This window comes from Elephantulus edwardii, unplaced genomic scaffold (assembly GCF_000299155.1).
Source record: "Elephantulus edwardii isolate Elephantulus edwardi_28Jun2011 unplaced genomic scaffold, EleEdw1.0 scaffold00110, whole genome shotgun sequence".
Lineage (NCBI taxonomy): Eukaryota > Metazoa > Chordata > Mammalia > Macroscelidea > Macroscelididae > Elephantulus > Elephantulus edwardii.
The window spans coordinates 6,196,584-6,209,199 of NW_006399860.1; the positions used below are offsets into that span (position 1 = coordinate 6,196,584).

At 34.8% G+C, this 12,616-nt stretch overlaps 1 protein-coding gene across 1 annotated transcript in view; it reads left to right on the forward strand.

Annotated features, from left to right (window-relative positions):
- DENND1B (DENN/MADD domain containing 1B) overlaps positions 1–12,616 on the forward strand; it is a 414,540-nt gene that overhangs the window by 211,251 nt on the left and 190,673 nt on the right. The window contains 3 exon segments of the mRNA XM_006903679.1: positions 4,004–4,084; positions 7,305–7,364; positions 9,970–10,023. Of these exon segments, the coding sequence (XP_006903741.1) occupies positions 4,004–4,084; positions 7,305–7,364; positions 9,970–10,023 (195 nt within the window).

Sequence of the window (12,616 nt, forward strand, 5' to 3'; positions counted from 1 at the left end):
GTGTGTCAGAGGCAATGTGATTGGCACAGGATAGAGCAGGGTTTAGGGCTGTTTTACATAGGGTTGCTATGAGTCGCAAACGACTCGACGGCACATAACAACAACAACAACATCTTACAGGTAGGCCAACAGAGCTCTGTAAAATTTGTGTAGTTAAATGAATTTAATATAGACAGAGGGTCAATATAATTTATACATTTTGGTATTTATATTTTCAAAAAAGAAATTATTTTATATCAACCCCTTCTTTGGACTTCTTAAAGTCTTTCTAAAGGAAATGTCTTATAGACAAATTGACGAACATACTTTCAAAGGCCCTTAGATGTTTTTAGTGTTGAGTAGCAACCAACTCACTGACATGCCAGTGGTTTTCTCAGACAGTAAATCACACAGAAGAAGATTTCCCATCTTCCTTCTGAAGAGTAACTGGTAGATTAGAAGCACCAGAGACAAGACCTTTAGGTTATCAGCAGCACTAGAGCTTCCCTCTTAGGCTCAGGATCATATCAAAAGAGAATTCTTGAGAAGCTTTGTGTTTAATATTCAGATTCCTTAAAGTCATACTTTCTTTGATCAGATCATTGCTTTATTTTTTCCAACATAAAAATGTAAAAGATAAAGTAGTAGCTGTTTCTATAAAAGCAATCTTTTCTATATTTATTATTGGGTTTATGTGTATCTCTGGAAAAGTGAGTGTGCACATACAAGTACATAACATTCAAATTCTGTAAATTTGTTTTACATTTTACGCAATTGCAGTTATTATGGGTTAAACACTAACCAGTAGCTACTTAGAAACTATTTAGAATTACCTGTAGTATTGTAAACTTATGTTATTGTTGTTGTAGATTTCCATCAAGCCGAGCATGACTCATAGCGACCCTATGAACAAAAGACATGAAGCCTTTCTATAACAATTGTCGTTTCTCAAAGTTCATAGAGTTTTTAGAGGCATGTTGTTTAGGAAGTGGATGCCACTCCTGTTTCCAATTATAAACATATAATACCTGAGAAGTGTGGCATCAGGATTTGTGGAAGATCTATTAACAATCTGCGTTATGCAGATGACACAACCCTGCTTGCTGAAACTGAGGTGGACCTGAAATCCTTGCTGCAGAGGGTCAAGGACTACACCATTCACTATGGATTGAAGCTCAATGTTAAGAAGACAGAGATTCTCACCACTGGACCAATGGCAGCATCAGGATGGATGGTGAAGAGACTGAGATTGTTAACAACTTTAGTCTGCTTGGCTCCACAGTCAGCACTCTTGGCACCAGTAGCCAGGAAATAAAAAAATGTATTGCGATGGGAAAGTCTGCTGTTAGGGACCTCTCCAGGGTACTGAAGAGCAGTGGTGTCACTCTGAAGACCAAGGTTCGTCTGATACAGGCTATGGCCTTTGCAATCACTTGTTATGCATCAGAGAGTTGGACAATGACTAAGAAGGATAGAAGGAGATTTGATGCCTTTGAGCTGTGGTGCTGGAGAAAAGTATTGAATGTACCCTGGATATTCAGAAAACAAACAGATTGATCCTGGAGAGGGTTAGAACAGGCTGCTCCTTGGAGGCAAGGATTCTGAGGCTTCGTCTGACATGCTTTGGACATGTTGTAAGAAGGGAGAGGTCCTTGGAGAGGGACATCATGCTTGAGAGAGTGTAGGGATAGCGCAGGAGGGGAAGGCCCTCTATGAGGAGGATTGATTCAGTGATTGGGGTAATCAGGATGGGTGTTTCAGAGGCAGTGCGATTGGCACAGGATAGAGCAGGGCTTAGGGCTGTTGTGCATAGGGTCGCTATGAGTCGCAAGCGACTCGACAGCACATAACAACAACAACAACAACAACAACAATACCTGCTTAAATTCTTATATTCCTTAAAAATTGTACTTGTCATGTTAAAATGAGTTTGGAAAATTGTTGAATTATATAACTTGATAGCAACCTTTATTGGTATTTTTATTCAGTCTCATTCTTTTTGGATTTAATTGCTTTATTCTTGTATTCCTGCTTTCTATACCTTCTGTTATAATGTTACGCTTTGTTTTCTTGAGCTACCCTTTGAAATCTTCCGTTTGGCTCTTTGCAGTGTCTTTTCTCTTTGTTTTGGTTTCTTGATGCTCTAGTGCAATTTCCAGAATATCTTTGGCATCCATTTTGTTTGTTTTTTTTTATTTCTATTCTATTTTTCTAATGACATTTTGTTCTCTTCATGGATAATACTGCTCTGATCAAGCTACACTGAAGGCATTGACAAAAAATAGACCCCAGGAATCAGTGACATACCACTTAATGTGTTCCAAGTAACATATACAGCCTTGGATGTGCTCACTACTCTATGCTAGGAAATTTTGAGGACAGCTGCCTGGCTAAGTTACTAGAAAAGATCCATATTTGTTTCCATTCCCAAGAAAGGTGATCCAATAGAATGTGGAAATTATCACACAATTTCATTAATATCACATCCAAGCAACAGATTGCTGAAGATCATAGAAAAATACTCAAAACAATATATTGACAGGGAGGTTCAAGCTGGAAGGAGAAAAGGCCATGGCCACCAGGTTATCATTGTCCTTGTCACTTGGTTCCTGGCTGAAAGCAGAGAATGCCAGAAGAAAGTATGTGCTTCTTTAATTATACAAAGACATTTGACTGTGTGGATTGTAACAAATTATGGGTAACACCGAGAAGATCTGAAACCCAGAACACTTATATGTGCTCATATAAAACCTGCTTTGTGTGCACAACAATCTAGGTATGGGTTTTGTATGAGTACAACAAAGCAAGGGAACACTGCATGGTTTAAAATTAAGAAAGGTGTATGTCAGGATTGTATCTTTTCTCCATACCTGTTCAATCTGTATTCTGAGAAAATAATTTAAAAACATTATACTCTTAAGAAGAATGTGGTATCAGGTTTGGAAGAGAGCTCCACAACAATCTGGATTATGCAGGTCAGCTTACTGATAGTGAGGAAGACTTGACGTGCTTGGACAAATGACAAAAGACTATAGTCTTCAATATAGAATACATCTCAACATCAAGAAAACAAGAATTTTCACCACTGGACCTATAGGTAACATCATTATAGATGGAGAAAGATTGAAATGATCAATGATTTCGTCTTTCTTGAATCCACAATCAACACCATTGCTTGGTAGCAGCAGTTGGATCAAGAGACAGTGAATAGGGAAAGTCTTTAGGCATGGGCCTCTCTAAATTCTTGAGGAGCAGTGATGTCAGTTTGAAAACTGAGGTGTGCCTAATTTAATCTTTTTGATAACTTGCTATGTATCTGAGAACTGGAGTAAGGATAGCAGAAGAAGAGTCCATGCCACTGAGGTGTGATATTGGAGAACAGTACTGAATATCCAATGGACTACCAAAAGAACAAACAGATATGTCTTTGAAAAAGCCTAAACAGAATGTTCCTTTGGTATAGATGACAAAGCTTCATCCCACATACTTTAAGCAAGTTGTTAGAAGAGGCTGTTCCATGGTAAGGGACATCATGCTTGCAAAGGTTAGAGAGTTGATAAAAGAGAGAAAAACCTTCATCTAGACAGAGTGACACAGTGGCTGCAGCAGTGGACTCAAGTATGCCAAAGATGGTGAGGATGGTACAGGATAGGGCAGGGTTCAGATCTCTTCTTCATAGGCTCGCTATGAGTTATACTTGACTTGACAGCACTTAGCAGCAACAACAATAGGAGATAGAAGGAGCTCTGGTGGCTTAATGAATTATGTATTACACTGTTAACTACATATCTTGTGTTTGAGTCTACCAGCTGCTCCATGGAATACAGATGGACAGTCTTTTCCAGAAAATATTAGAGACTTGGAAACTTGATAGAAGATCATTAAGAATCAAAATCAATCTGTTGAAAGTAGACTTGGGTTTGAGTTTGGGAAAATGGAATGACAGAGATTTTGATTTTGTCTAGTATTTATTGATTTACTTGATATAGACTTCACTTATGAAATGAACTTATTTTTTATCTAGGAAAGTGATTTGAATGAAACTCTCAAGTCTCTCTATGACCAACCAGTCCCAAAGGCAAATACTCCTGTCAACTTAAGTGTGGTAAGTATTCAGTTTCTAATTGTTTTGGTGGAGAAATAACAATTTCTCTCAATTTCTCACACACCTTCAAGAATCTCTTTGTCATAATTATTATCTCTCATTTTTAAAGTTAAAGAAAACTTTAGTGTTTTTACTGATATTACTTAGTGATGTTATTGAGACTTTAGACACACTTTAACAGTCATAACTTGACACATTGACTGTGTAATTTAGTAGTTATGATAATCATATTTTTATTGTACATTATAAATAACCAAATCTGGGAGGATATTTTGGTTGTCAGATGCACTGACTTTTTAAAACCAGTAGATAATAAAGGTATATAGACACTCCTTAAAAATGAAACAATAATAACAACAACAACTTAAAACTACTTTTAGCATGCATTTGTGCAGAAGTTCTAGATTCTAATCCCTTTTCCTTTGGTTTAACACATCTTCTGATATAATTACTAAACACTGGAAAAATATATGACTGAAGTTCACAAAACAGAAAACTGGTTGTGGAGTAGAGAATTTACTATTGAAATGTTCATTGAATTATGTTATCTATATCTAAAAACACATATGTAGTTTTTGAAAATTCACAATTTTAAAAGAACTCTTTTTATTAATATTCTTAATTAATTTGGCATGCTGAGTAGCATGTTAAAATTTATTCACACTGATTTTGGTTTTTCCCAAAAGATAATGAACTACCCCCCACCCCATAAAGATGAAAAATACAAGAGAAATTTAGAGGAAAAATAACTGGACATATATGTAGCAGTATTAATAGGTCTTGTGTATTTGCTAACATAATTGTTAACCTGATTATATTTTTTCTTAGATAATAACATTATTGTTAGTTTAAGTTTCTCTCTTTTTAACAATATTTTCCTCTTATATCATTCTTTAAATTTCTACTGTCAGCACCCTACCTAAAGATCATAGTATTTTAATAATAGTCTTTACCTAGTCTTTTCTTTTTTCAGCCTTCTTGCAAAGACCTGTTAGATTAATCTTTTTTAAACTTATATATTTCTGTTCTGAAAACTCCTGTAGCTTTCCCTTTTCTATAGAATTTTCAATCTTTAGGCTGAACTTTCAGTCTAACTTTTTTATTTCCCATATCGATTTATTTTTCCTTCTTAATTTGATTGTGTATTCTGGTCAGTCATTCTGTTCACTTTCTTGAAAGCATAATCATGCTTCTCACATACCTTTAAAATCTATATCTATATATATTTTTACTAAAGTCTCTCACAGGGTGATATCTTTAAGGTTAGAACTAGCTTGTTTTTCATTTGTGTGAAACTTCCTTTTGTCTTACACCTTAAAGTGTTCTTTACGTTGAACGTCTTTACTGCTTTATGTCCCTGACTTCAGTTGTTGCCTACTGCCGAAGTAGCAATTTTGTAGTCATTTGGAAATTAGAGGCAGGAGAGCTAAGGACAGTTCTGCATTTTTAAACCTAAATTTTATAATTATCTAGTTGTAGGAATTATTGAACTGTTTCAAAGATAGAGTATATAGAGTACAGCATAGAAAGCTAGGATTCAAAGCTTTAGAATTGCCCACTCAGACAGTGTGAATGATGAAAGGATAGGCAAGGAAAGAATTAGAGGGTAGTCCAAAGATTCTTAGATCTGTGCAGTTCTTAGATTTGTGGAGCATGGAAGCCAATGTGCATGGTTATGGTTAAAGGAAATGAAGTATTAAGGCCAAGCAGAAGGATCAGGGAGAATGAACAAAAATCTTGTTTTATTTTAAAAATGAAGTAATTTATTTTTAAAGCCATTGTAACATTTTGTGGGATTTAGGAAAATGTTGGTGCTACAATAATGGGCCTCTGGTGACTTAGTGGCAAGGGGCTGTGTGGCCAACCAGAGGCATGCAATTTGAATCCACTAGTTGCTCTGATAACCTGCTGGAGGGTCAGCTATGAGTTGGTTCTGACTCGATGGCATATAACACTAAGAAGATTAATGAAGCAACTACTGTAAGCCATTAATAAGAGATATGTGTTCCTTTTACCTATTTGAGTATCATATTATGAAGATGTACATCAGTATTTTAGAAAGATATCAGATATTTAAATTATTTCATTCTTAAGAATCATAAGTCAATGGATACTAAAATTCTTAAGTACTCAGTGCATAGAAAATCCACAGGGTAGAGTAGAAAAAACAGTGAACTGGAAGATTTTAGCTTGAGTTAGTCACGGAAGTGAGTTAGGCAAGGAAGTTAAACTTTTTTTTTTTTATAATCTCTTTTCTCTGTGAAATTTAGTGAGAAGTCACCCTTTAAAGAGAGAATCCATCAGATATTTGGGGAATGCAATAAATGACAGTCATAGTATATTCATATGTTAGTGAATTGGAGTTGCTAAATCTTATTCTAGAAATATTTGCAGAATATATTTTAAATTGTTCCTCTTTAAGGAACTTGAATGATTTTTTATTTCTATATAATTTCACAAGTAAGCCTTACTTCTTCTAAATTTTTAATCCACAGCCTATATTAGCTTTTGAAGGTTGCATACCTGTTATTCAGTTCTAACATCTTAAGTTTTGGTAAAATTAGCTGAGTGATAAAATAATGTCTTATGTTTGTATACAGTTCACATAACATTTTTATGTGATCCCAACAGTAGACTACTAAAATAAGACGCCCAGTACTGCCCTGCTAATGAGTCACAAAATTGGAATTACAATTTTTATCTTCAAGAATGAATAGGTGTTTCTTGGTGCCAGATTGAATTGAAAAGTTTACCCTCCTTGCCCTACAAATGGATAGAAAATAATTCATTTTTGTTTTGGTAAAATTTTCAGTACTGGAAAAAAAGTTTTAAGTCCTAAAAAAGACTATTATGATTTTCTTACTTCATATTTCATCAATGGTCTTGCACATGAATTTTTCAATACTTGACATTATAGCCACTAGACTATCAGAGTAGATTTTATGAAAAATTAATGTGTAATGAAAATTCTTATTTTGAAGCTGTTCTAAGATAAATAGCCAAAGCATTTTATATCTTTTCAGTATTCAAATACTTTCCTTGGCTCCTTCTAGTATAAGATTTAGCAAATCAGCATTTAAGATAACATTTATAATTAATATTCACATATTTTCAGCGGACAATGTGGTTATATCATTCTGTCTCATATACACAGCAAACAATTGTGTAAACTTCCCTCATCAAAGTAAAATATTCATTTTTTTCTCTCACATACTGTAAGAACCAAGAAATATTTATTGCCAGTGAGCAAGTTCTGAAAGATCAGCCTTCCCTATTATCGGTGAGTTAAAAGGGCACTGATTGCTTAAAAAAAATCACTATTGAGTTGGGCAAGTAATCACTTCTTGCCTTTCCTTTAATATTCATTCACTCTAGTCCTTTGGGAAATGATATATTTCATTCTTTTAAAAAATTAAATCATTTGGCATATATTTTCTGTTCATAATATCTGTTAATAGTAGGTATAAATTATAGTGATATGAGAATCCTTCTAAATTATTCCCCATTTTCAGTAGCAGTGATGTTAAAATATATTAATAGTATGAAATTCCTATCACATTTTTGCTTATCAAAGAGATGAGTTTGAGAGACCTTGTGATTTATGTTCCACTACCTAGGAAAAATTATACTTATGGGCTATGTTTACTGACCTTATTCTGACTCGTTTAGATATGCTCAGTATTGACCAGAATGTTTCTTTCCAACTTTTAGCAAGTCCTTATGTGGTTAAAATGTTTGGTTTTGTAAATGAATATGAACAGAAAATAAATAAATTTTTGATAATTCAGTTGTGCTCTGATTCTGTGTGGTAAAATTTGTCAGTGTTAAGGAAAACATGACAGCATTACAAATGTAATTATTTGGTGTATGTACAACAAATGTAAAAAATTTACTTTTTTATGTATATTTACACTAATATAAAATTGCTCATTTTTCTGGTATTAATGAAAGATATTTTTAATCAAACTCTTTATTCAAAGGCAACAATTCTTCATGTTTTCTTTTTCATTGTCCAACTCTTTTAAGCATATGAGGCAATTAACATAGTGGCTTGGGTCAGACACACCTTAATCTTCAAGGTGACATCTTCACTTTGGAATAGGTTGAAGAGGTCTTTGGCAACAGGTATGCTCAATGCAGTACTTTGACATCTCAACTGCTGCTTTCATGTGCATTAATTGTGGATCCAAATAAAAGAAAATTGTTGAAAATGGAGTATTGTATTTAATATCATGTTGCTTATTGTTTAGTTGTAAGGATTATTGTTTTCATTTTGTTCTCGTAAAATCTATATACTTTTTGACTTATATTTGATTTTCATCAGCAAGAGCTTCAAGTCCTCTTACTTACCTCATAGTGATACCTGCATATTGCAAGTTGTTAATGAATCTTCTAATCCTGATTGGATTATTCTTCATGTTGTCTAGTTTATTTGCTCAGCATACAGATTGAATTTGTATGGTAAAAAGATACAGCCCTAATGGACAAGTTTATTAATTTTAAACCACACATTCTTCTTGTTCTGTTTGAGCGACTGCCTCTTGGTCTGTATGCAGATTCTGAATAGGTAAAATGACATGCTTAGGAATTCTCATTTTTTGCAATGTTATTCATAATTTGTTTCTTATCAGACTTCTTTGCATAGGCAATAAAACACAGATTAGCATCCTTCTGGTATTTTCTGCTTTCCCAAGATCTGTCTGGTAATAACAGTGATATCCCTTACTCTATTTCCTCTTCTGAATCCAGCTTGAATTTCTGCCAGTTTTCTGTCAATACTGTTGCAACTGTTTTTGAAGTATGTTTAGCAAAATTTTCTTGCTTGTAATAGTGATTATTTGTGTGCAGTTTCCACATTTTGTTGGACTATCTTTCTTTGGAATGTGCATGCATATGATTTTTTCCCAGTCATTTGGCCAAGTGAGTGTTTCCCAAATATCTTTGCATAGACAAGTGAGCATTTCTGGTGTGACATCTTTTTATTTAAACATCTCAAATGGTGTACTGTCAATTCTCTCAATCTCACTTTTTACCAATGCTTTCAATGTAGCTTAGACTTCTTCAGTATCATAGATTCTTGATTTTATGCTGCCTTCTGAAACTGTTGAATGTGAGATGATTATTTTTGGGATACTTTATTCCTTCCATCTTCTTTTGATGCATCTTGTATGTTTCAGTGATTTTCCATAGAATTGGTAAAGATAATAGAAGAACTGAGAAAGTGAAATAACAAGATTTAAAAGGGAAACTTAATATAAATTAACATAATGATATGTATAAGAATATGGATTTAGAAAACTTAAAGGAAAGACTACCCTTGGCATTTCTCAAACTGAAAGAACTGAAGGAAAAAAATGTAAACTTCAATTTTCAATACTGAAGGAGAAAGCAAAGAGGATAGGAAATAATTATTTTCATTTCACATGAGTGACTGCTCTCTTAAAAGGTTTAAAATTATTTAAAAATTATGATTTAAGGTTACTAAGAAATATAGTAGTTGATGTATAAGAGAATTGTTATAACTTTTTAATATAAAGTTAGAAATGTTACTAGATTTCTAGTGGCCAAATTATCTTACCTATGTGTTTATTATGGATATATATAACAGAATACATTGAGTAATATGATTTTTTGCCTTTTTTATAGTCTTAGTGTTCAATTTAAATAGAAATATTTTCAGTCAACAATCTACTCTTTGCATGAAAAAATTATTTTCTAAATCTCATGTAACTCTCCAATCTCATTTAAAGTTATTGAAAATTCAGCACATTCTGAGTCTATAGCGTTTCTTAATTTAGTTGTTTTTCTTCTGTTTTAATACTCATATCTTGTGATATCAAATATTTACTTCTGTCTCTCTTATGTGATGTATTTCCATTGACTAGCATTCCTACTTCATTGCCCCTGACGTGACTGGACTCCCAACAATACCTGAGAGTGTAAGTGTTCTGTTTTCTATTTGATGTACTCTGATTCTAGTTTTATTTATTTCCTCTCACTATTTAAGGATTTTTTTATGATGAGAAATCAAATATATTTTGATTGTTGAAGTTGTATGTGAGAAATAATGAATGAAGTGAAAACAGTGTTGTTTTCCTATTACTCTTTGTACCTACTCCTTTATGGCTTTTCCAGTATTTGCTTGTAGGTAAGAAATATCATATGAGGAATAAAACATTTATTGTCATTTGGGACCATGAGAAAGGGACCCATATATTCATTTAAATCCTGAGCTTTCCTTTATCAAGTAGAGGAGCTGTCTCAGCAGAGACTTCATCAGATGAGGAGTGACTACTTGTCATAGAAATTTTTACCATATAAGATAAAGATGATTATTGTTTACCATCAAGGTAGAACCCACCCATAGCTGACTCTGAGGCAGGTTTTCAGAAGCATGGGAAGAGATTGCCCATCCTTCTCCTGCTGAGCACCTGGTGGCCTTGAACCACCTCCCTTCAGGATTGCAGCGCAGCTCCTTGCCTCTAGGCCACCAGAGCTAGTCTCTCCACAGATGCTAGGATTTTTCCCCCCCAAAAGAGGATTGTCCTTTTATTAGAATTAAAATTATTCATGGATAATGATAATATTAACAAAATTATTTTTTTAAATTTTCTTCTAGTTTATTTACAGAATTTTATTACATTGTTTTCAAGAACAAATTCTTTCAATTTTCCTCATCCCCCGCTCATCAAATTGTACAACCTGATGATTCATCTCCCTTCCCCCTGCACATCCTCATCCCTCTGCTTTTACCCTCTCCTATCCCTCTTGGATCCTTATACTCATTCTACAATAATGGTTTTATACAATATTTATCCTTCTGGGACAGAGTTCATGTGGCATAATGCTCTCCAGTTCCTCCCAATTTAGGTAATAATTTGCAAAATTATTGCTCCTGCATGCTGCATAGTATTCCATTGTGTGAATGAACTATAATTTCTCAATCCATTTTTTTGTGGTTGTACATTTGGGCTATGATTTTGAAGCTCCATCTCACATACTTTAGGCGTGTGGCCATGGCTGGGAGAGAGACCGTTCCTTGGAGAAGGACATCATGTTCAGAAGGGTGGAGGGACAGTGTAGGAGAAGGAGACCCCAGATGAGATGGACTGATACAGTATCGGGGGCTGTGGGGGTTGGTGTGTTGAAATTAGTGAGACTGGCTTAGGACAGGGCAGGGTTCAGAGCTGCTGTACATAAGGTCACTGTACATTGCAGAAATATTGGGTATTTTAAATTTTATTTAAGCCTCTTCTTTAAAGACCTCGGGGAGGGCCCTTATATTTGAAAATCAGTTGTTACAATATTTTGGAGAATTATTCTTCTAAGAGGTACAGCACTCTTTTGTCACTATGCTGTACTGAGGGAACCTGGGGTTGCTGTGATGCTGAACCTTGTGCCATTGGGGTGTCAAATGATGTAATGGTTACCAATGGTAGACAGTTGTTCGGTGGAACTCTCAATTTAAGACAGGCTTGGAAGCAGAAGTGGCATCTACTTCCTAAATAGCATGCCTCTGGAAACTCTATGAATTTTTATAAATGTCAATTATTATAGAACAGCTTCAGGCCTTTTGTTCATGGGATAGCTATGAGTCCTGCTTGATTCAGCAACAGTCAACAAGAAGAACAAGATAAAGATACAGTCAGCTTAGTAACTTAGTGTACTGACCATAGTATTTTAGCTTCCTTCCATATGTTGTTGTAGTTGTTATGTGCCGTTGAGTTGCTTGCGACTCATAGCAACCTTTTGTATAACAGCCCTAAACCCTTCTCCTGTGCCAATCGCACTGCCTCTGACACACCCATCCCAATTACCCCAGTCACTGAATCAATCCACATCATAGAGGGTCTTCCCCTCCTGCGCCGTCCCTCCACCCTCCCAAGCATGATGTCCCACTCCAGGGACCTGTGCCTCCATACAACGTGTCCAAAGTATGTCAGACGAAGCCCCAGAATCCTTGGCTCCAAGGAGTAGCCCGGCTTAACCCTCTCCATATAACATTGTTCAAATTTTAGATGTCTTCTACTTAACTTCCTGATTTTAACTTAAAAGAACTCTATCTATAAGCCTTGAAAGATGCTATAGTTAATTATAAGAGTTGTCTAATTTTACATTTTACTTAGAGTCCCAATTGAAGCCTTGCTAGGAATGTTTTCTCTATTTTGATAATTACTAAATATTTACGTTCTTTAGTAAAGTTTGTATGGTTAAGTGGAAACAACAAAATATGTTTGTATGCTTTGCATAGCAATGTGAAAAGAAAAGGTAACTATATTTTATGTATCTTCATATTTCCTTGGAAAGTTAAATGAGCTAGTGGAAGTAATTTAGTCAAATGAATTGAAAAGCAACAGACAAAAACCCTGCAGATATGTTTATTTTTTTCCTCAGATTTCTACTGTTTTTTAAAACATTTCTTCAAGGGGAGCTCTGGTGGTCTAGTGGAAAGGAGCTGCAACTACAATCCCAGAGGCGCACGGTTCAAATCCACCAGATGCTCTGCCGGGAAAGGAGGGACAATCTCCTCCT